The 25,831-nt window shown below is 40.4% G+C and overlaps 1 protein-coding gene across 1 annotated transcript in view; it reads left to right on the forward strand.

The window, feature by feature from the left end:
- Positions 1–14,003: 14,003 nt before the first annotated feature.
- CERKL (ceramide kinase like) overlaps positions 14,004–25,831 on the forward strand; it is a 1,924,967-nt gene continuing 1,913,139 nt past the window's right edge. The window contains exon 1 of the mRNA XM_044073713.1: positions 14,004–14,535. Coding sequence (XP_043929648.1) covers positions 14,184–14,535 — 352 coding nt within the window. The 5' untranslated portion in view covers positions 14,004–14,183. The remainder of the gene's footprint in view (positions 14,536–25,831) is intronic.

The following is a 25,831-nucleotide window of genomic DNA, read 5'->3' on the forward strand; positions in this document are numbered from 1 at the left end:
GTTTCTTCAGTTGAGCTGTATAGGGCATCTGCTTTAGGCCAGTGATTCTCTTGGTGAGGTACTTCTGTGGTCTTTCCAGTTGTTGCAGGTGTCTTGTAAGGTACATCCCAAATGCGGCATTGTACTCTATGATGGGTCTGATGAGTGATGCATAGAGGGGCCCAATGACCTCTTTTGATCTGGATGCAAAACCTTTTGTGATTAGGTGGACCACATAGAAGGATTTTCTAACCACTTTGGCAATGTGATTATCAAAGGAGAGGTTACTATCTACTTGGGTCCCCAGATCCCTTATTACGTCTTCCGTATTTAGGGGGCTACCACCTATGTGATAGTTTGTGGGTACTTTGTTTTTTCCAAAGGGGGTGACTATGCACCTTTTGGCATTTAGTTTGAGGCCATGGTTTTGACACCAGGTATCTGTCTCAGTGAGACCCTTTTGGAGGATGTCTGTGTCAGCCGGAGAATTAATTATAGCCCCTAGTTTGCAGTCATCTGCGAACTTGGTCAGCCATAGTCCTCCTTTGCTTGCCTGTACCTCTGAGAAGTATATGCCGAACAGGAGGGGTCCTAGGACTGATCCCTGGGGAATGCCACTTGTAACCGGTTTAGAGTCAGACCTAGCTCCCGCAACTCTTACCATGTGGGTTCTGTCCATGAGCCAGTTAGCAACCCATCTCGTAACGTAGGTGTTTATATTCAGACTGGTGAGCTTATCTATAATACCTGAGTGGGGAATGGTGTCAAAGGCCTTTGCAAGGTCTAGGTAGGCTGTGTGGACCACCTTTCCCTCATCTATAATCTTGGTAACTGTCTCAAAGAAGTTCACCAGGTTTAGGAGGCATGATCTGCCCTTAACAAAGCCGAACTGGGTAGGGTCCAGTGTTTGGAGGTTTCCAATGTCTCTGTTAATGAGATCCATGATGATGCACTCCATAGCTTTGCAGACCAAGCTAGTCAGGCTTATAGGGCAATAGTTCCTGGGGTTGGTTGTGGCTCCACATTTGTGGAGTGGAATAATCGTTGCTGTGCACCACTCTGTGGGCATGTAGCCTGTGGAGAGGCTGAGTTTAAACAGAGTGTTTAGGTGAGGGGTTAGTTCATTTTTGAGCTCGTGTAGGATGCAGCCTGGGACACTATATGGTCCCATTGATGCTGTGTTTTTGGCTTTGGAGAGGGCTGTTTTAACCTGAGTGTCTGTGATTTCAGGGGCACTACATTCTTCTGGTATAGTTATGGGCCCTTTTGGGGATGAGAGGGGGTGAAGTTTGCACTGAACCTGTCTGCCAGGATGTTGGCTATATCGGTCAGTTCAGTGTATTTTTTGCCATTCTGCACTAACTCTGAGCTGATCTGAGAACTGCCACTTAGTTTCTTGACATAGCTAAAGAATGCCTTGTAGTTATCTTTGGAGTCCATGGCAATTTTTCTTTCAAAGCTAGCCTTGAATGATTTAATGGGGGAACGTAGTTTCCTGCTGATACTGATCAGGGATGTCTTCCCTTCTTGGGATTTTACTCTTTTCTGTACTAGTTTCCTCCTTCTATTGTATAGCTTGTTTATGGCAGGGGTCCACCAGAATGGTTTCCTTTTCTTGAAGGAGTGAGTCTTGGTTTTGTTTGGGATAGCATGATCCATGCATTCTTGTAGGTGCCTGTAGAGTGCATTAGTAAAGGATTCTGCAGCTTGGACAGCATTATCCTTTAGCATGGGGGCTTTGAAACTTCCCTCCTCCATCTTAAGTAACGTGAAGTTTGCTTTTGAAAAGTTTTTCATGGTGTTTTTTTTGACCGGGGGTGCTTGCGGATTGTGGATATCCAGAGTGATTAGTTTATGGTCAGATCTAACCAGTGAGGGGTTGACCTCCGGTCTGGAAAACCAGTCACCATACCTCTCACCTGGAAACATCAAAAATCTGGACAAGGCCCATGAAAAATAGGTACAAATCTGTACACTGATTAACATATCATTTGCATACATAATTACATAACCCCACCCACTCCAATGGAATGGTGGATACCAACTTTCAAACACAAACTGAAGAACAGACAACCAAGATATGGCACCAGAGTCCCCCTGCAGCCATTCCAATGTCCCATTACCTGGCTATTTCGCCCCATTTACCATAAACACTAATTGTGTGTGTGTGTGTGTGTGTGTGTGTGTGTGTGAATGGTACTCCCTTTAGTAATTCAAAGCAATGTCATGTCACTGCAGAAGAAATACTTTGTACAATAAATTCATCATGACTACTAGAAGCAGCTAAGCATTTAGAAACAACTAGAAAACAACTTAAACTTTATAACCATGACTATCACGCAACTAAGTCTAGTCTGTCTTCTCATAATTCTTTACAACACCACAAGTTATCACTCTAGCAATATCCCTAAACTTAGTAGCACAACACTGCATTATGCACTCTTGGATACAGACACCTAATAATATCTGCCCACAGTTATTCAAGAACTACATAACGGACCAATTCAGGACTAAATACATATGCTCTTATTCCTACTCCAAAAAAACACAATACTTTCTCACACTCCTCACCAAACTCCAACATCTGTATAACCATTTTAACTCCAGGCTCACCATAAGTGGGGATATCCACCCCAACCCAGGCCCAAATCCATCCTGTCCAACTCAAACTGCTCCAACACAAATGTCAGAACATAACATCCCCACTTTCTTCATCCCTGGGCAAATCAACAACATTTCTACAACACCTAGACACTGTTGCTCCATTGCGCAAAATCAAGGTTAGAACCTCTACAAACCCCTGGCTCAGTAAAGAAACCAAACATATTCTCAAGTCCAGAGACACTGCCTGGCTTTACTATCAAAAAAACAAAGAAACACAAAGCCTAACTAAGTACCAAGAACTGCGCAACCATGCAAAAAATGCATTAGGCTGGACAAAAAAATCCTACTACACAACATTACAAACTAAATGCCAACACAACCTGCAAAAATTTTGGAAAAATGTAAACCAGCTACTAAAATCCATCCAAAAGGCTACCCTCAAACCATCCACCCCTGACACTAAAGTTCCCAACGAAACACAATTCAACTCCCACTTTGTGAACTCAGTTCTATCCTTAGTATCACAGGAACACAATTCAACTCCCACTTTGTGAACTCAATTCTATCCTTAGTATCACAGGACAGTTCCTTCCCCACTATCCCCCCCATCCCCCCCCAACACAAATAACACTAATACAAGCTTTACCCTTAAAACAGTTTCCACCACTTCAATCAAAAGCATGCTCTCCAAACTAAAAACCTCATCAACAGCAGCTGACCTACTCCCCAGCTATTTCTTGAAACTCACAGCAGATGCTATTGCTATCCCAGTCTCCACTCTCATAAACAGATCAATTGTTGAAAACTATGTGCCCAAACTCTGGAAAATATCCTATGTTACACCCATACATAAAGGCGGGACCTCCACTGAACTTAATAACTACAGATCCATTGCTTTACTCTCCCCCTGGCCAAAATCCTAGAAAAATGCATCCATACCCAGATGCTAAACTATCTCCTAGACAGCAACATCCTGTCACCTACTCAGTATGGTTTCAGACCTGCCCATAGTACCACTACAGCCCTTCTCTGCTTCACAGACACAGTAAACCGTCTCAAAAATGAAGGCCTACAAGTGTCAACTCTTTTTTTGGATATGTCCAAAGCATTTGACACAGTCTCACACCAAATCCTGCTAAACAAACTAAAGCAATATCATCTATCAAATTCCACTCTTACCTGGTTCCAAAGCTACTTAACTGACAGGTACCAAGCTGTGAAATGGAAAAATTCTCTCTCTCCTCAGCTGCCCATAACTATAGGAGTCCCACAGGGTTCTATCTTAGGACCACTACTATTCACAGTCTTCATACTTGACCTCCATAGCTCCACACAGCATGCATCTATAATTCAATATGCAGATGACAGTACCTTAATCTGTGTTGCACAAAACATTCCCACCCTCCTGCAAACAACTCAACTAGCATTCTCTGAAGTTGAAAACTACCTTACCAAAGCCCAACGTATCCTCAATCCAAAGAAAACTCAGTTTATGATTATAACCAGTTCTAACAAAAACACTAACAGTCAATTCACTATCTACTCCACTAATGCTACTCCAATTGCTCCAGTGGCACAGGCTAAGCTATTGGGAATAACCATAGACACCCACCTAAAATTTGATGGTTATCTCAACTTAACTATTAAAAAGTACATGCCAAACTGGGGTTGCTCTACCGTATCAAACCATTTCTTACCAACAGCACAAGATCAGCCATTGCTCGCTCCCAACTTCTATCCACCCTACTCTATGCATCTCCCATTCTGACTAATCTCAACAAAACTGAACTAAGCAAAATGGAAGCCTGCTATAACAGAACTGCCCTCTTTGCTGCAAATTGCTCATATAGAACTCATCACTGTACTGCTTTGAGACAGCTCCACTGGCTTGAACTGCCCAACCTCCTAACCTACAATCAGCTCTGCCTCTGTTATTCTATCTATTACCTCCCCAATAAGTGTCCTGCCCTCAAAAATCTAGTACATCACTCAGCCAAAAGGCCTCTTAGATCATCAAGCAAACTACTACTAGAAGTCACCAACAGCTACAATAGCTTTGGAGATGCGCTATATAGTAGTTCAGTGGCTAAAAAATGGAACTCTGTCCCTACAAGCATTCAAAACACATCATCCAAAGCCTCCTTTAAAGACCTCATCAGGCAACCTCTCAAGGAAAGTTGGCAGTGCCATGATTGCTCCCCAGGCTAGTGAAAGCGGATAACACATACATACAAAATCTAGAGCACTTGATAATAGTTTTCAATCTTACTCACAAACACTGGCTAATCTACAATGTATGTACTGTACCTTTGTACTATGTATGTATTCTACCTATGTTCCAAATTTCAGATGTACACCACAAATCTATTAATTACCTTTATTTTTAAAATTAATATTTTTTTGTTTGTTCTCTCCACTGTAACTGTTTATGTGCCGCATACCACTGTAAAAACATGTCTCCTGTAATTTGTGTGCATACTGATCATGTCTAAATAACTAAATGTGTCTGTAATTTTTCTTTGTGGAGCTTTTCTCCCTGGGTCTCTGCTGAAAAATGGCCTTTTTGGCTCAGTCAGACACCCCCGGTTAACAAATGTAAAATAAAATAAATAAATAAAAATTTGTTAAGCAATCTCAAGAGACTATGATACAAGTATTACTAAAACCACTCTATGAATGGACATCTGTTTTAGTCAATCACTATTATTTTCCAAACAATACATTCTGTGCAATAAAAACATAATGTTTTAGAATGCTAAGAGTATCTAAGCATTTTATACACCTACACAATGTCTTGCAGGTAGTATGTGTGTGTGCTTGTGAGTACCTCTCTTCAATAATCAAGTTGCAGTGAAATGTTCCAAAGAAACTACCAACAGTCTGGAGTTTTACTATATATCATTACTTAATGAGTATTTCTGTCTCTCTCCCCAAGGACTGCCATCGGACTTTAACATTTCTTCTTGATATTCAGTTTACAGATTATTCTTTATAGTAATTACCGAATCTTAAAAAAACTTCACGCTACACAATATTTGCCTAGAGTATATGTTTTTCTTTTATGTTCAAAAAAGCAAACATGATTGTTTTCAAAGGGAAGATGAACAGATTCTGTATATGTATAATGTTCAGTAATAAAGTAGCTTATAGTTTATGGATTATAGTTTATCCATCTCATCTCATTTGTAAAACATTCATGACTTGCCTGATGATTCCTGTCTTTAAAATACCCTCATATACAGTTCACAAGTGCAATGGAAGAATTGTCATTTCAGTGTTTGTTAAAATTTAGAGTAGCCATCATGAAGGAAAAGAAAAAGTGTAGCCATCTACAAATCAGAGATTAAGGCACTGACAAAATGTCTACTTGATAGCAGCTTTCCTCTTGAAGCCATATATCAGGAAATACTATATTTTCAATCAAATCTCTCAGGGAGGCAGATACTAGTTTCTTTCCATCTCAGAGCAAACTATCAACTGAAAGATAAAGAGTGACATTTTATGTGCCTTGTCCAGGAGTCCATCAATTTATTAAAAAGCAGTGTCTGTGCCTGACCTGAACATGACGTCTGTAGCATCTCCCTTGTCACATATTGATCATTTAAGGCTTTTTTGTTTAGTGTTCATCATTTCACATCTACCTGCCTTAGGTGGGGACTAAAAAAAAAGACAACCAATGAAAAAGTTTTCCGCTGGCTGAAATAAAACCTCATCCAGTTCAATTCTGTACTTTTAAGGCACTATCATATGCAGAGCTAAACCCAGAATCCCTGGTATTTAGCTATTTGCTTCCATTTACCTTTGCTCTCTTTGCTACAGACCCTGTTGACAAAATATTAGCTTCAATAAAACATTTTAGTCTAAAATGGAGAATTACAGGGTTCTAGTTGAAATGGTAATATGCACTAAATTACAGAGATGGAGATTTTCTTACAATGTCACCAAATGCAATTCATACTTAAGCATATCAACAATGCAACAGAAATACATGTATTACATACTCAAACATACACACAGACTCACATATATGCATATGTGCGTACACACACACACACACACACACACACACACACACACACACACACACACACACACACACACACCCCTACCTGAGTCCCCATGTTGAAGGATTTCCCTGCTGATAGATGAACTAAATGGGTTACTTACGTCCCAAATGCATGCTGCTGAGCAAAACAAGTGCTGCAAATGGCTGTTGGTTCCAAATGCCAAACAAGCCGATTTCCTTGCTGTAATGATTTCCCGGCTGTAACGAGTGCTGTAAAGCTTTCACGGCTGTTATTAAGTCCCCAAATGCCAAACAAGCCGATTTCCTTGCAACTCCCACTCTAATATCACCCACCCCATCCAACCACTAACTTTCTTTCCACTCCACTAACTACCTTGATTATAGCAAGCTCAGATGCTCATAAGCCTAGTACTTATTATACAGCAGGAACTTCTTATTGTAACATTTGTTAATGTCTGTTATGTACTTCACAGATAAAGATTCTAGTTGTCTACTGATGTACTATGTTCTTCATCTGTAAATATGTTGTAAGTAATTGCTATGTAAATTGTTAATCGCTATGTAATCCAATGTAACTACTGTCTGTTTATTTTAACTGTGGAGCTTTTCTCCCCAGGCCTCCGCTGAAAATGGACCTACGTCCAGTCGGACACTCCCGGTCAACAAATATAAATAAATAAATAAAACTTTCCCGACTGTTACTATAATGAGTGCTGTAAAAGATGATTTCCCGCTCACTCGCATTTGCAGATTTGCAGCCGGAAGCTCAATTCCGACTGGCTGATAGCCCTGACAGAGCTGACATCATTGCGCACGTGATGACGTCAGCTCTGAAAGTGCCGAAATTTGAAAATGGGAAAAAAAATAAGCCAAAAATTGGAATTGAGGGGGTGCCACTCGGGAATCATGGCACCCCTTCATTTGGACCCTAAAACTCAGTAAAAACCGAGTAAATCGGTATGGTTGGGAGGTATGCCAGTCACCCATGTTGGTGATGACCAGGTCCAAAATGTTGTCACCTCTGGTGGGGGTGCTGACCAGTTGATCCAGGGCGTTTGAGTTTATAAATTCTAGGAAATGTTGGGCAAGGGAGTTTGTACTTGAGTAGTTCTCCCAGTTAATGTTTGGGTAATTGAAATCACCCAATATCAGGGTGTTTGGTAGTACCTTTATGTTTCCCAGTGTTTCCAGGAATGCGGAGTTGGAGTCCTGGGACATGGTGGGTGATCTGTAGCAAGCTATAATTTGAATAGCAGTTTTGTCCATTGTTAGTTGCACGTGGATGATCTCTGAAGCATCGTGCTGTGCCACTAACCTAGAGGTGTGGGTATCCTTGATGAATATTGATACTCCCCTGCCTTTTGTACTTCGGTCCAGGTTTTGTGGCCGAAAAGTATGGTATGAGTTGTAGCCTGGCAGTGCTGGGGTGCTCTCTGGAGCCTTAAACCAGGTTTCTGTTACTGCACATATATCGATTTTCTCCATACTGAGGAGTGCCTCGAGTGCATGCATTTTGAGGTTCAGACTTCTGGCATTGAGTAGCATTACCCTCAGTTTTTTGTTACTTGTGCTATTTACGGCGGTGGGTTTGTCTTTTGAGCCTTGCCTAAAAAAGGCCCTATGGGGGTGGCAAGAGCCTTGGCCAGTATTCGAAAGCCTAAGGATGACAGGTGCAAGCCATCTCTAGCGAAGCAGCGTGGCTTGTTGAGCATGTCATCCCAGGCTGACAGACACTGAATCCCCTTTGAATGACACCAGAAGCTTAGCCAGTTGTTGAAATTGATATTTTTTTCTCTATACCGTGGTATCATTCTTGGTGAGGGCAGGATGCTACTCAGGGTCAGGGTCATACTGGCCTGGGCTACTTGATCAGAGAGCTCCTCCATGTCTCTTTTCATGTAGTCCAGGGAGGTATGGCTCAGGTCATTCACACCAACATGGACAATGACAGAGTCATATTTGTACTTGTTCTGGAGTGACCTGAGTGCTTGTGTTATGTGTCGGATCCTGACACCCGACAGGCAGCTAACAGTAACCTTCTCCTTGTTCAGCTTAGTGAGTGGGACATCAGTGTGCCTGACTATAGAGTCACCTATTACTAGTGTGTTGGCTATGTTATTTTGCCTTAAGGGCTATGATTGTGTGTCACACTGGTTTTGTGAAGTTTGTGTTTCATGGTTTGTGTTGGGGGGTGGAGGTTGCTTGGATGTCTGCTTTGGAGGTCTCTGTTGCTTCTGCAGTTTTTTATTTAGAGCCTCCGAGTATGTTTTTATGTATTTATGTGTGTTTTTTGCCGGTGCTGGTTTCATAGGTCTTTGTGAGACTGGTGGTGTGATGCAAGTAATTCCCTTCTCCTCTTGACTGCCTGGTCCAGTCTTGGATTGAGAGAGCTTAGCCTCCAATTTGGCTATTTAATTGCATCTCTCGCATGTATTAGTGTTTGGTGGAAGGAGGAGAGGGTTGTCTGTGTACATGAGGCAATTGTAACATTGCCTCAAAATGCCCAGATTCACCAATTGGACCAGAGAGTACACCTGAAACTGCCCTTTGGACATCCATGGATAGGTACAGTGAACTGTTTTACTGATTGGCTGGTAAGGTCGAATAGAGAGCCTTGTCCTTCTCTACAGCATGGGGGGGGGGGGTCTAGTGCTAAGGTTTATTAGTGCTTGCTATGAGTTTTGAGCAAGTGCCGGTATGAGAAGTGAATGGTTTGAGTGCTTACGTTGAAAGTTTGTCTAGTTCCACGGGAAAAATTGAAGAGTAGACTTTGTGGAGCTGGGAATAGTTATACCCTAGCTAACAGGCGCTGCCCGGCAAACTGGAATTTACTACAGTAAGAATCAAACCAGGAATGACTGCTTGCAAAGTGAACGCTCTGGCCACGGCATTATTGCAGTACTGCTAGGCTGTACTTTTCTTACCCCACTTGCTAGAACTCTAGTTGCCCATTTCCATCTACTATCAACTCTTCTCTATGCCTCACCTCTATTCTCCAACTTAAGCAAAACAGATCTTAATAAACTATCATCCTGCTATAACCACATTGCCAGATTTGCTACTGGCGCAGCCTACCGGACACACCACTGTCACAACCTAAATCCCCTAGGATGGCTTGAACTGCCTAGCCTACTGCAGTTCAACCAGCTAATAGTGGTATATAAAGTACTTTACCAATCAGAAAATACACCTGCACTAAAAAATATTATCAGCACCTACTCCAGCACCCAGCCACTGTGATCATCCACTAGATTCCTAGTTCAAACATACAAATTCAACTACTCAGCTGGGGACTCTCTGTTTGCTAACTCTGTTGGAAAAACATGGAACAGACTCCCAGCTGACTTGACCCTAGAACATTCACTAACTCAATTCAAAAACAAACTCAAGAAATACTTCAAAACTCATTGGTTATGTCTTTGCACTAACCCCGCCTAGTGACCTCTCTATTACTTAGGTGCCTTACCTTCAACTACTTCTAACTTTTTTCTACTACACCATTTCAGGAAGGGTCACTTGTATAACTGTGTCTTAAACCTGAATGTAATGTTATGTATATATAACTTTGAAAATAATGTTATGTTTTCTAAAGTGTTTTATAGTAAGTTAGTACTATATGTGCTAAATGCTGGTATTGCTTATGACTGTAAACTGCTTGAAACTAGCATTTCCTAAATGTTCAATGTGTATTATTATCTTGGAGCTTTTCTCCCCGGGCCTCCGCTGAAAATGGACATATATCCAGTCAGACTATCCCAGTCAACAAATGTAAGATAAATAAATAAAAATATTAATTTCTAGGGGAGTGAAAGATAAAGCAAGAAATTTGATTTGATATGGATTGCATGGTGATAAAACATTTAACAGCAGCAGATGCAAATAGAGAAAATCCATGTTCTTCATGAAGGAGCAGAATACCCTTCCTTTGGCTGTTCTGGCAGCATGGGAGAGAAAGGGGAAATTTTACATTCCAAAAAGAGGAGGAAGGTAATTTTTTATGACTGTCCTCCAAAAGGGGTTGGGAGGATGGCTTAATGGCTAAAATGTTTGCCTTACAAACACAAGGTGCAGGGTTTGAATCTCACAAGAGATAATTAGCTAGGCTTAAAATGGCTCACAAGGGTAGTTAGCTTAGTACTAAACTATGAACCTATGAGTGCTGAAGGACAAAGATGGGTCTAGCCATAATCTGAGGTACTTAAAAGATGGACCCTACTACAGAAGGGTACAATTGTAATATTGGTTTGTGAAGTAAACATGGTTCCTGACAAGTTTATAATAATTTTGTTCTCATTCCACTGGATGAGGAAATAAAAGTCTGAGTGCAGATCCTGTTGGGGGATGGAGACAGAGGGGTTAGATCAGTAGAGTACCATATTTTATGCGTGTAATGGGAGAGAGTACCATATTGTATGTGTGTAATGGGGGAGAGTACCGTATTGTGTGCTGGTAATGGGAGAGAGTACCATATTGTATGCGTGTAATGGGAGAGAGTACCGTATTGTGTGCTGGTAATGGGAGAGAGTACCGTATTGTGTGCTGGTAATGGGCGAGAGTACCGTATTGTGTGCTGGTAATGGGAGAGGGAGGTGAGCAAGGTCAAGAGGAAGTCTGTTAATGTAGCTTGAGAAGAGAAGAGAGGTAAGAATGGAACATTGTGATGCACATTTAAGTAGAGGGGTAGTATGGGATGTAGAGGTACAAAGCTGATAGTGAAGATGCAGTTGGTGAGATAATTGTGGAACTAGTGGGTGGTGTTGAGCAGACTCCTAACTTAGAGAGGTGGTGAGATTGGTGTTGTTGACTAGGTCATATGCTCTGGTAAGTTCTATAAAGGACAGCTCTAAAAAAATAAAATTGTGTCCGTATATATATATATATATATATATATATATATATATATATATATTGTCCATTCCCATAAGAATGTCATCTGAGAGAAATCAAAGCACAATGGATGTGTTCTGATCTGACTAAAACTGATGTTGCTTGTGAGGTTGTAGGTGGCATTGGCTGATGTAGTGTGAAAGTTGTTGGACAATTATTTTCTCAAAGATTTTGATTAGGGCTGGAAGGATGGAAATGGGTCAATAGTGGGATAAGCTGTTTGGGATGAGGTTTGACTTTGGTAGTTTTCTAGATGTCACGCATTTGTTGCAGTAGTGTCAAGATGTCTTTGGATAAAAATCTGTGTTTGCTTGTGTCTTTCGGCTTTTCCCAGTTAGGGGTCGCCACAGCGGAACTCCAGTCCGCTAATGCTTGGCAGTGGATTTTTACATGCCAAGTTGCCAGCCCTGACGCACAACCTTCAACGAAGGCATGCCCATTCACACATGTCTCCACGCAGAAGACGCTCTAGCTGAGAATCGAACGGGACAGCGTCTTACTGTGAGGTGACAACGCTACCACAGCACCACCACCACAGTGGATAAAATCTGTGTAAAGAAAGAAAATAGGGGTATAATCAAGTGAGGGTGGGATGTATGGAGTGAGGGGCTGAAGGAATGATTTAGGAAGTTGCTAAACTATTTAAGAAACTTTGCAGAAGTGAAAAGATCACAATGGATCCATGGTAGGAAGGATGGAAAAGATTTTTTTTTTCTTGAGGAGGGAGAGGTTTCACTATGGCAGGTTTCTAGATATTGGCATAAATTAGAAGTTATGCAGAGGTTATATAATGTTGAAGTTGTTTCATTATGAAATCACAGTGGTAATAAAGGAACCAGAAATGCATATTGTCTCTGCTTGATGAATGAAATGTGAATAGCTTATTTTTGCAAGGCCATGGATGAGTTAAGCACCCTCTCTTTAAAATCCTACTTATGAAGCAGCATAATGGGGCATACTCAGGAAAACTACAAGAAGAATCCCTGTGTACAGATACCCCCCTCCAATCGCATTAATTTATGTTTCAGAAAAGTACAACATAACTGTTTAACTTCGATAAGTGCACTTCAGTGTTTTACTGCTGGATCCATATAGCGAACTATTTACAGTTACTGAATCCAGTACATTGGGTGTCCGCAGTTTCAGCAGTAGCAGAATACAGCAGTGCTCTGACAAGGCAGTCATCCCCATTGAATGAGCTCTAGTGACAAGTGCATACAGGCCAAACATTATGAAATAACACAATGCGATCAGTAAAGCAAAGCAAAACAGTGACAGCAATAAAGTAAAACCAAATTGATGTATGTGGACTGATTCATACTTTTCAACCTCGTAACACAAAAAAATCTGGACAAAGCCTGACAGAATGGGGGGGGGGACCAAAAATAAGGACAAATTTTAAATATAGCACTTATAAACTTAGAAAGTTGCTAAAATAACAGGATCTGTCTTCGTATGTATTTTTCTGAAGGATATGAAGTCCGAAACAGAAATGTACTTCATTATTTAGTGACTTAAAAGCTCAGATCATCCCAGTGATTTCCAGAAAATCATAAATTTTATGAGGAACAGATGAAAAATATGAGGCAAAAATCTAGACAGTTGAGAGGTACGGTTCCACGTAATGTAATCATGAATGGTATGACCATACCTCTCAACCTCTTACAGCAAGAAATCTGGACAAAGCCATTAATAAAAGTGGGGCAAAGGTCCAAAAATAGGGACAATTTTTAAATATTGTTCTTACTAACTTAGAAAGTTGATAGAATAACAGGTTTGGCATTAGCATGGCTTTTCTGAAGGGTATGAAGTCTGCAACTCGTTTTCTAACATGCTTTAATGATTTGCCACTAATTTGCCGGAAAACACACAATTTTATGAAAAATAGACCAACAATATGAGTCAAAAATCTGGACATTCTGCATAAAACTGTACAATTGAGAGGTATATGATGGTATTACAGACTGCAAGGCTTTTAACAGATGTAACCACCAGTGAAACAGGTATTTTGTCCTTATTTGGCAGACTAGACCTTTTTTAAGATGATGTATATTTTAATATAAATAAATACACGCGAGCATTTTTGTATGCGAGCGCGTGTTTTCTTGTGTGAGCGCGTGCTGGGCATATTACAATTACATAACATAGTATCAGTAAGCACATTAAAGAAACATGTAACTAATAATAACACATTGCCATGTGAATTATGTATTGGCTGCTTGAGTACTTATCGAAAAGTAGTAAGCACTGTTAAACGGCACACAGTTGTGGACACCATGCGATCAGAACTGTCTGTAGCATCCTTTTGTTTTCCTGTCATGCCATTTGAACTGTCCCATTCCTTTGAGATTGTTAGCATTTTACATTGAGCCTAGGTTGCCCTCAGCATTACTCCTACTTGAGATCAGTTCAACATAAGAGGGAAACGAGATGTAATGTGGCTGCTAGAGCTGGTAAACACTGGATAGGACTCAGTGGACTGGAATTGAAAGGGTGGACAAGTGAGTTGTATTGCCATCTCATTACTGGGGCCGAGCTCGGGAAGTTGCAAGGGGTGGAGCTAGTTGCATCAGGTTTACAAATCTAATCCTGGATTAAACACTGTTTCCACAATCTGTGGATTTTGTTGCTAGGCCGGGCAAAGTACAAGCATCATTTAACTGTGCATTTAACCCTTCATATCCTTATGAAGTTAAAAGGTTGTTTTGCAACTATGTCCGAAGCTCCCCGGCGCTCTATAACCCTACTAAATGCTTCGACTGAGAGAAGCCTACACATGCAGCAACAACAGCCAGGGGTTGCATCTCTTTCCGCACGACCTGATAAGCGAGCTGTTTCATTACCTCAGCTGTCTGCAGGGGACAAACATGAAACGAGTGCACCCCAGAAAATAGGTGAGCGCGAAACCGGCATGGAGGAAGTGAAACCTGAGGAGCAGATCTGCAGGGGTATATTTGAAATTAAGAAGAGAAGCTGTGATGTTGTCCTGACTCGCAGCATATTGCAATGGAGCCCAATACTTCCTGAAACCCCTACAGGTGGGTGATCGATTAGCACTTCTGTATGGCAGTAAACAGCGTGACTTTCTTACGATATTTAAGATGACATCCCTGTTTGATTTTAAAAATTCAGACTGCAGTTTGACAAACGGAGCAGTGTGAGCGCGGGGCGCACAATAGTGCACCTGAAGTTCCAGGTCTCTGATAATGAATTTATTGTTGCTTGAGAAATGTGATGTAACAGGTGTCTTGCTGACTTTACAAAGCGTACCTTTACAGGCGTCTAGGTCCCAGAAGAAAGCCCCATTATAATCCCTAATGACTTAAATGAAGAAATGAAAAACAGAACTGAGGGACAGTTAATAAAATGGCATTTTTGGAATGCAATAAATGGAAATCTATGGAACTATGTAAATAATTTTAGTTGTGTTGAAAAGTCTGCATGCAGGCGAGGGTCTCACATATCCACCCCTTCACCAAAGTTTGAGCAAAACTTCCACAGCACAGCGCAAAAAAAAAAAAAAAAAAAAAAAGTTATCATGTTAGAAGTCATTTTTTTACGCTGTTGTGGTAGCAAAATAACCGTAAGATACACAGTCCCCCCCCCCCCCCGAATAAAGTGTTTTACTGTAATGACAAACTTTTGCAGAATGGCTGGGAAAATCGGTCTCTGTTTTTGCTATAGTATCAGTTCAGCGTATTGGCAACTAATTAACTCTTTGTGAAGCTACCTGCACTTGCAGTAGTACTCTGTTTAGAATGAGTGGGTCTTTTACCTCTGGACACGTTCGTTTTCTCTTGTGTTGTGCAAGTGATCTGCATTTTCAGTGGAACAGCTGGCGAGGCAGAGAATGGGTGAATGATCACCTCTTACACAGTCTTGAGAATTTAAGAAACTATCCTCTACTTCCTTACACAAGATTGGTAAATGCAAATTATCTTTGGATGTGTATTCATTGGCTAAAAGGGCTGAGTATATTTAAGAAATATATTTGAAAAAATATAGAAATTATTTTACTGCAACACAGCTATTGGTCTTATTCTGTAAAAGTTGGGTAATAGGAGCCCAAGGCGCCTGACCAAAATTCCAGTGCACTGTAGAAAGTCGCTTTACATTACATTATATTGAGGGATATGGTGTTAATGAATATTGCTTTTCTGACCAGGGTTTGTGTGTGTGTGTGTGTGTGTGTGTGTGTGTGTGTGTGTGTGTGTGTGTGTGTGTGTGTGTGTGTGTGTGTGTGTCTGTGTGTGTGTGGTGGGAGGGGTGGCAGGGCTGCTTGCATACTAAAGAAAATTACTTCTTGTGTAGGTGTATATCACTGCCTGATACACCATGTCAATGGGCGGTGATATAAATTATTGTAGAGGTCCAGAGACTGACAGCAAGAGGTTTACTGGAAGGAGTTGCAGCATTGTGAATTTTGGATGAAGAAATTTGGTAATTAGATTGTACAATGTGGATTTGTTTCAATACATATGTAAAGACTAGAGAATATGTGGAATGCTTACAAGTCACAAATAAATTACCAGGTAGTGGTACTCGGACATTTGATGTATTATGACTATACAAGACTTCATGTTAGTGCCCTCTTGAGTACTGTATGCCATTTTGGAGGCTGTTGTGTCAGGATGGCTGAAAAGATGATAAAGGTACCACAGACAACAGCAAATAGAATTATTTAGGGAATGACATGTTTAGACAGCAGAGGTTAATAGCCAATTATTTGTCTTGTGAAAAAAGAAATGTAGTAGCCTTAGAATATGATTTGAATTCACAGGCAAAGATATGGAGAGTGGAGTATTATTAAAAAAAATAGAAGGGAAGAAGAATGTGACATGATTATTTTAAAGGGAAAATTTAAATCAGAAATTGTAAATTCGTACTTTATAGAAATGGTAGCTGATAGAATTCTGAGCCACAGTAGTGGATTAATGCAAAGTTTGATAGTTTTTAATGGGTTGAGGCTAGTGGTAGAAGGATATTGTAAGAGAGGCAATGGGCTTCATTAAATAGTATCTATTTATAATGACTTTATGTTTGAATTAAAGCTACACTTGTTTCCCAAGTTGCCAAAAATAATGCATTTGGCTGGGTTTGACATGGCTTAGGGTACAATAAATAGTTCACTAGTTTACGAAAAACAATGGATTTGGTTGATCTGGTTGGATCTTGGTGGATAATATAACGAATAATTTCAGGAAAGAAGTGCAAACACTTGTATTTTTGAATTATACATGTGCAGCTGGGCTGCACTTAAAAATTGCAAACGTCACCATAAACCAGCAGAATGAATGTTTAACATTTTTATTCTTTTTACTACCATTGTGCCTAACAGCCATCTAGCCCTCCCCTACTTCCAGTCATGCCCATTTGTTCTCATCCTCTTCCTTAACAGAGTAAGAGACAATCTTTGGGGAACCTGTCATCTAGGCAGCCATCAGGGATTTTTTTCTGAGCGTAACTTTTCCCCCTGCAGCTGATGTGCTTATTTGCCAAAGCAAGAGCTGTGGTGCATGTACTGACTGCTGCATGTGTGTGAAGGACTACTGAATTGACGTGGCCTAGCAAAAAGCCTAGTGTGTGTGTGTGTGTGTGTCTGTGTGTGTGTCTGTGTGTGTGTCTGTGTGTGTGTCTGTGTGTGTGTGTCTGTGCGTCTGTGTGTCTGTGTGTCTGTGTGTGTCTGTGTCTGTGTGTGTCTGTGTGTGTGTGTGTGTGATGTTTTATATATATATATATATATATATATATATATATATATATATATTATATGTATAAACATTCTTAGTCTCTCTGCTGCATGATGTGCACATTTTTCAAAAAGGGTGCTGGAATTATAACAGAGTGAACCACTTTCTAAGGATGGGTGAGCTGCTTACAGCTGCTCCCTCATATCCTCCCATGTAGGTTCCTTTAGTAGCTGGGGAACAAGTTGAAGTCTGTGTTACAAGGGTTGCAGTTAAGGCTTTTTAATTCCCAGTATCACAGAGCTGGGAGTTCTACTGGCATGTTCTGTCAGGCATACTGACTGCCTGGATAGGATAGACTGTCTAGAAAGTCGGTTACCTAATGATCCAAGGGATGAATGCTTTGGAGAAAACACTTGCTAAGGGTTAGAAAATCACATTGCTTAGTAGATGAAACAATAATTATTATTTGCTCCAGTGGGAAGACCTTCTTTTTTAATTTTAAAACTGTAGTGCATATTTTGAGTAGTTTGTTTGATACTTTGAGAAACTGAAAGAACCCAACAAGTAAAATAGCATAAGCTCAGAAACAGACAGGCAAGAGATGTAAACAGTGAAAAGAAATGAATGTCTGTCAGCAGAACCAAAAATCTATAACATAAAGTAGACTAAAAGACGCGGTGGATGTTGAGTGATACATTATTTTGTTTTGGTCAAGCAAAGTAAGGAATGCTTCCTTCCATGCGTATACCGTCATTGACATCCTATCAGAGTAGGCTACTACAGTGTACTTCAAAGCATTCGTTTTCTGAAGTCCTGAATGTTTTATGGTTGAGTTGCAAAAGGTTTAGGGCAGTAAAAGAAAAGCTGTCTGCCAAGATGTAATTTCTGCCTTGAACTATACAAGTGGTATGCCCCTCATGTATTAGTAGGGGATGAGGGATATGGCATTGTACAAAGCTCAGATCTTGCATCACCTTCTCTGACCCAATAGTGCTGCAACTGCTCAGTACAGGTAATGTGACTCCATAACATTCTGTGTCATTGAACAGCATTATCTCTGGATGGTGGTTCCTAGCATTGTCTGAAGCAGACCAGGGAATTCTCAAAAGTAGCCAAAAATATCAATACAGCACATGCTATGTGGCAGATACCAAAGGCATGCCACCCCATTAGGTTAAGTGGTGGAGGACGAGGCCTGACAAGATACAGGGATAAGGTACACAGAGAGGGTCTGGTGCTAGTGACCACGCATGCTGAGGGTCATAATGCAGTTGGTGTTATACTAGAATAATGTCTGAGTTTGTGGTACAGTATATCTACTGTTTTAGTATCTACATAGAAGTACTTGAGATTTAAATTCTGTTGACATTCTTCAACACTCTGGGAGTGAAAGAGCTTCAAAGTCTAAACTAGTTTTTGGGATATAATTGAAAATTACTGCTGCATGCTACGCCTTTAGTAGTAGTTAGACATGCATTGCAGTTGATGGTAAAGGAAATAAAGATGTCATTAAGCAGTAGGAAAATGGGTGGGAAGAGTGATGTTGGACCAATAAAAGAACACGAAGAATCATTAAGCAGTAGGAAAATGGGTGGGAAGAGAGATGTTGGACCAGTAAAAGAACACGAAGAATCAGTAAGCAGTAGGAAAATGGGTGGGAAGAGAGATGTTGGACCAATAAAAGAACACGAAGAATCATTAAGCAGTAGGAAAATGGGTGGGAAGAGTGATGTTGGACCAATAAAAGAACACGAAGAATCATTAAGCAGTAGGAAAATGGGTGGGAAGAGTGATGTTGGACCAATAAAAGAACAGGAAGAATAAGAAAAAGCAAAGCCAGGTACAACATCCATATGTGCATTAGTAGCAGTGTGTGAGGTACTGCATAGAACATAGAAAACATTAATATATGATAATACAGTCTATATAAAATTGTACCCTTTAAACCCAAAGTGCTGAATTACATTTACAGCTTGACAACCTACCTTGAGTAATGTAGGCACATATTTTACTGTTGGGGCTAAAATGACTTGATGAGGAGTGTTTACAATTGTGCACACCTGACTATAAAGGAATGCTCTTTCAGTTTGCACTTGTACCCAAGCTTTTGGCAGTGATTTCCCCCAATTCATTTGGAATTAGGACTAGCAATGGGGGACCATCTATGAAAGCTTGTATGATTCCTCATTAGCATACATTACACGAGAAAATGCATAAGCCTTCCACTGGAGTCGGCTATATTTTTCTAACCGTTGCAAGCCTGGGCAGTACTTTGCCTCGAGAGTAGCTTCTTTTGGATTTCAGACCTGTTTGGAAACTAACCCCATGTCTCTTGAAGTTGTACATTTTAGGCTATCTTTTGTGGCATTGTTGACTATTAGTCCACAGTTCTGGCTCTTATTCTGTAGTCTTATTAGCTGTATAATCCACAAATCCAGGAAGTGTCGTTTGAAGAAGTTATTTGCTCAGGATACGTTGTAGATTTTCTGTAGAATATTTACATTTGCAGATGTTGTCTATAAACTGTTAGTGATAATCTTCACCCTCCTCATTGCTACATGTTTTGTGTAAAATGTGAAGATATATATCAAAGTAGTAGTCAGTTAGCTGCTGACATACATTACTAAGCATGCATTCATACAGTTAAATGTAACCGTGAAGTTTTTTTTCCTTTGATATGTGTTGTTATTAAAATATGGAAAATACAGAAAATAGCTGATATTGATCATCACTCTTCAACTTTAAACTTGTTTTTTTGTGTGTGGTGGGAGGGGAGCCCATCTGCACCTACCAACCCCCTGAATTATAATACCAATTTCAAAATTGCCATACCTTGGAGCAAATTAATTTTCCAAGAAATGTGAATCTCAGACTTAGAGAAACAGTTGGAAGGTATTAAACACAATCTTCATTTGTTATCTTTCTTTATTTTCTTATTAGATTCAACAACTTTGCTATCAGTGAACACAGAATGAAATGCATTCTGACTCTAGGAATATGACATTTGAATGGTCAGCTGATGGTCTTCTTCACCTGGATTGTCTCTACCTCTGTGACAATCAGTGTCACTTTATTTTTCCACATTTTGGGCAAATAAGACAAGAATCTTTACTGGCGTTATTTCTAACATCAGTTCAGCATCTGAATGTAGTAGCCCTGTTGCTGTTTTTTTTCTAATTTTACATAGTCAGAATATAGCATATCTGAAGAAAGTCTGAACAGATGAGTAGCATGCAAGTATAAAAGAAATTTCTGTGGTAGAATAAACTATGCCATTAAGAAGGGATGTGTATCCCATTTAACAGTAAAACATTCAAGTAAAACAAAGTACAAGAACCAGAGTAATTAGTTTTATGGTTTATGCTCCAGGGATCTAAACCTTGTCATCACAATAAACTAAACATGCTGGAGGGATAGGTTCTTGACCCAGAGACTCCCCAGACTCTGGAATAGACTGCTCATACATGTCAAGCAGAGCGCCTCTTTGGCCCTCTTCAAAAAGAACCTTGATGATTGGACGGGAGAAAGGAAATTCACCCCGGGGATCACATCAGTCGCCCTGCTAGACAGGGGTCCAGGGAAGTAAATAGTGTGGGAAGAAATAGCCAGGGAATTGTTATGGCTAGGCTTGTATAGGCCCTAGGGCCGATAGCCTAGTACCAACCTATGAAACTATTTAGCAATCCACATTTTGGCTTTTACTTTTTAAAGTACTTGGACTGAATTTGTACTTTGAGTGTTAACTCAAGTACACTGATCTATTGACAAAAATTGTTTTCTTAAGTGTATGTTAAATTTAAAGAGTATTGTGACCATTTATATGAAGAACATATTATAATCTCTTATTCTCTTATCCATGTCAGTGTGTAAGACTTCAGGCTGTATTCAGAAGTGGGTTGAAGGCAATGCTAGGTCTTGTAAAGTAAACTGGATAGTCTTAAGGGGAAGACAGTTAAAAAATGAATGCTAAAAAGGACATTTCCTAGGAGCACGTACACAAACAGTTCCATGGGGGTTCCTCGTGCAGTTGAAGGTTTGCATACACAATTTGTATTGCTGGTGTGACTTGGGCACAGCTGTGATGACATGGATATAGTGAATGTAACAAAAGAGAAGTAAATGTAGATATTTTTTTCAGTAATTTTTGGCATCCACCATTATTTTCTGTGGAATAAATTTAATAAATTGGTGTGCAAATACTGATGCAAGCCCACACAGCATGAGTGTATGCTGATATTTATCTAAATAAACTCTATATAACTTTTATTTCAGTAAATGAAGGGCATTTTGCAGTAAATGAAGGGCATTGACATAGATGGAGGAGATTACTTTCACCGTGGTTGTATGGAAGGGTCCATTTCTGAAATGTAAGGTTTAAATATGGTAATTGTATACACCTTTGAATCTCCCTGAATTCACAAAGCACAATGGTATAAACATTGTGCAGTGGAAATATCATAATTTGGCTTTCTGTCTGGGCACAGTGAAAATTGATTACGTTGTTAGATAAAAAAAATTATCTGATATACATTCTACTAAGCATTTTTCCTAACAAATTGGTTTGGCTTTGTGAAATTTTGTTTTCTGGATATTTATCTTTATCACAGGAAATGGGGAAGGGAACACAAGAGACTGGAGGATTGTTTTTGTTGTAGAGAATCCTGGAGTGTACCTCTAGTGGTAGTGTGACAGAGGAGCATTTGCTGCATTTAGTAATGATTATGGAAACACAGGAGTTGGGAACAACAACATAGCCATGGAGAAACTAGTGAGTAGGTCTACTTGAGGAACATTAGTAAACAGTGACTGAGCATGTCTGTCTAATAACTGGCCTCCTCAGAATACATTTAGCTGTATGAAGTTAGTCTGAACAGCCCATTCTTGTACCTTTATTCCTTGGTCCTGTTCCTTATGTCAAGAAGCTATCTTTTGTTTGTCGATGTACAGCCATGTTATGTTTTTGGTGTGTGTGGTTCTCATTTCCTTAAGTAAATATTGTCCGTATCTCTAAAATGTTAATATGCAGGGTAAATTTGGAAAATGATCAGACACCCTGAACTTGTATGCCTGTTTTATTCCCTTCACCCTGGGATTATATGCCTTATTGGTGATTCCCATTTTGGGAGTAGATAAAAGAAAAGGATTGTCTTCACCATCAGATGTCCCTTTTGCATACCTTGAATATTGAAAATTTGCATCAGATATTTGAGACCATTGTATTGTCAAAGTCCACTGTAGTGCCCTTATGTAAAGTCTAGCATGGCATGCAATTATAATGACTAATACCATAAGACCTTGAGATTTAGATGTTCTAAAAGCGTTTAATAATCTAAAATCATGGAAACTTTAGAGTGCAGGGATTGTACCCTCTTCCCTGCCAAATGTGTTCTGCATGTGGTCATGCCCTGGCTGCAGCTGATGCATGCCAGCAGCTAGGAAGGAGTCAACTATAACTTTGCAAGGTTCATTGTAATACCAAGAGAGTAGAATATCATGATCTGACTCCCTTGTTTTAGTCAGAGGCTGAGCTGTAGGAGAAGCAGAAGGTAGTTGCCTTGCTTTGGAAAGAACTCATTTCCATGCAACCTCAGGTGGACTTCTAATGTGGACATGCATTTAATATATATGATGGGGGAATTGAGATGAGTCTGAATGGAGGAGTTGAGAACTGGTATTGACTGACTGCCATCCATAAGTGGAGACACCTCTAGGATTAATTTATGATCTTGATGTGAAGATAAGCATCTTGGACATTCAAAGATACACACTCCATCTCCTTCAAGTAAACAAGGAAGGACTGACTGCATTGTGGCTATGCAAAACAGGATGAAGTTATTTAGGACACTTAAATCTGAAATTGTTCCATATTTCTGAAATTGTTCCAAGTTTCTTGGTATTTATTGGCCCTAAAATGAACCTGGTATATAATCCTGACCCTTTGTGATTAAGAGGCAATCTTGGATAGCTTCTTTTTGTTAGAGTTTAAGGACCACCTTAGTCTTGACAAGGTGAACATCAAGCAATGGAAAAGACTGTGAAAGTGTTTTTTCAAGAATGGAATCTTAGCATTCTGAGGATGTGAGAACTTCAGTCTACACACCTGTGGTGATTTGATTCCTAAGCCAAAGGGTAGAGGTAGAAAAGGCCCCTGACTGCCTCCAGAGGGAGACAGTTGAGCAAGGCTCCAGGGCTACTGCTTGTGTGTGTGTGTGCCTCCAGAGGGAGACAATTGAGCAAGGCTCCAGGGATACTGCTTGTGTGTGTGTGTGTCTGTGGTGTATGTGTGTCTCAGCTCCCTAAAGGCTGTGAGAAACCCTTACCTTTTTTGACCTGTGATCTTTCTAAACGTTTACTCTGATTTATTGGGTTGCTTCCCACAATACTGTTGAATTTTCAGTTGTGTGCTTAACTATATCTGTCTCTTTTCTCTGCTTCCTGGCAAAAGAGCATTGAGGTAGCACCAACAGTTTTGCATTTTTTTTTCCTCCATATTCTCAGGATGTACTTAGATCATTCACCATACGTGCATGGATGTTTGAAAGGAGTTTTCATGAACCCCCCTTTGTGTTATCACCAAAGATGGGTAGTTTAAAGCCACTTGCATCGACATGCAACAATGCTGGATCATGTGTCTCTTACAGAACCTCTTGCAGCATTCTACAAAAGGTGCATTAGGAGGTTGGTCATGGGCAATGCAGAGAAGAACTGGCAAAGGAGTTCATATTTAACTGGCTGATCTGGCAACCGCTGCTGTATTTTGTCTTGACTGCTTTGAAATCCACTGTTTGCGTCAGGTAGTTTAACACCCATAAACTGCAGTAGACATACAACCCACTTCCCTTGTGTTAACACCCATAAACTGCAGTAGACATACAACCCACTTCCCTTGTGTTAACACCCATAAACTGCAGTAGACATACAACCCACTTCCCTTGTGTTAACACCCATAAACTGCAGTAGACATACAACCCACTTCCCTTGTGTTAACACCCATAAACTGCAGTAGACATACAACCCACTTCCCTTGTGTTAACACCCATAAACTGCAGTAGACATACAACCCACTTCCCTTGTGTCCATTGCTCTTTACTCCTTGTCTGGGGAGGGATCACGGGAATCACAGGTTGGAGCCTTCTTAGGGGCAGCTGCTGAAATGAGGATGTCTGTATTGGTTATCTCTGACCAAAAACTCTACTATCAAGGAGCTTAAGGATGTGGCCAGCTTTCTTAAGGGCTGGGTTATTATATCAGGGTTCTCCCAAGCTGATTTGGTGACATCCGTCTGGATGTCAACCAATGGAAGGACAACCCAGGAGCACTGATGGGTAGACCTTCAAGTCTTGTGCAGCCTCCTGTGTGGTGAGGACAGTGGGTCATTGGGCCATTCTACCATCTGATACTTTGACTGTGGATATTCATCAAATATGGGATCTTTGGGAGCATGCAAGGGAGTCTGGATCCTCTTTGTTGTCAGTGCCTCCTATGAGACGCTGTGATGGAAAATCAAGGGAGTTGCCTTCCTTGGTTTCATTGATGGGGGGAATCTGAGCAGATGTTGCTGCAGAAGTCCCAGGGCCTTTCTGACCTGCTGTATAATAGGTGAGAGGGCAAAAGATTCAGGGGAACGCTGCACTAATCTTAAAAAAGCTGGCGGCATCAAGGGTTTGTATGACATCAGTAGGAACTGTTAAAGCAGGGATTGCTAGTCCATTATTGACAGTTACATAGCTGGTTTAATGTCAAAGGACTCTGTCACCAGCATTGCCATTGTTGACATTGGCACCAAAATCCCAATCCCCTGCATCAGCACCAAGACTGTCATCCACACCACTAGTAGTAGCATTGGCAGTATTGATGTAGTTGTGGCTTACAGTGTTTGAAATGGCACACCTGCTGTCATGATGCCATGACTGACACCTCAAAAGTTGGCATTGATAGGACTGATGCTGAGAGAGACCAGATCTGGAAAACTGAGGGCTGACACTGAAAAATGGCACTGATGAAGGCATTCAAGTTGTACAAAACATGGGCAAAAAATATACCTTATATCCAGCTCTGAAGGAGCAGGTGACTAGGCATTAGAAGGCCTGTGCAAAACCCTCAAAGTCATCTGCCAACCTGTCATATTCTCTGTGTGGCAACTTCAGGTGTAGCAGGCATTGTGATCAAGATCAAGTGAAGCATCCCTATTACAGTTTCAGTTAGTCAATTTAACTTGCCGAAGTAAAGGTAGCAAGTGATTTCAACCAGAGTATCAGAAATATTGATACTCTTTTTGCACTGTCTTCCAAATATTTTTGGAATAATAGAAGCTGCTTGAGAGAAATTTACCATTTTTACATCGATGAAATATTGAAGCTTTGCTTTTTCTAGGGATGGCTGTTGAATGCTGTACTGCAGATACTGCAGATTGCTATTTTTGGTTAGAATGGAGGAGAAAGAAGTAAAAGCTTTCACCTACTTCTTAACAGCAAAACGAGATTGCTCCAGCTGTAACCTCAATGCCATTTTCTGAAATTTTTTTTGCGTGTGTGTGTGTGTGTGTGTGTGTCTACAGGCAGGAAGCACTTATGGTTATCCTGCTCTTCCTTGCAATATAACCAAATACAATATCTTTTTAAAGGAAAGAAGGTTCCTCCCAGAA

This window comes from Protopterus annectens, chromosome 6.part0, assembly GCF_019279795.1.
Source record: "Protopterus annectens isolate FY-2018-M chromosome 6.part0, PAN1.0, whole genome shotgun sequence".
Taxonomy (NCBI): Eukaryota; Metazoa; Chordata; order Ceratodontiformes; family Protopteridae; genus Protopterus; species Protopterus annectens.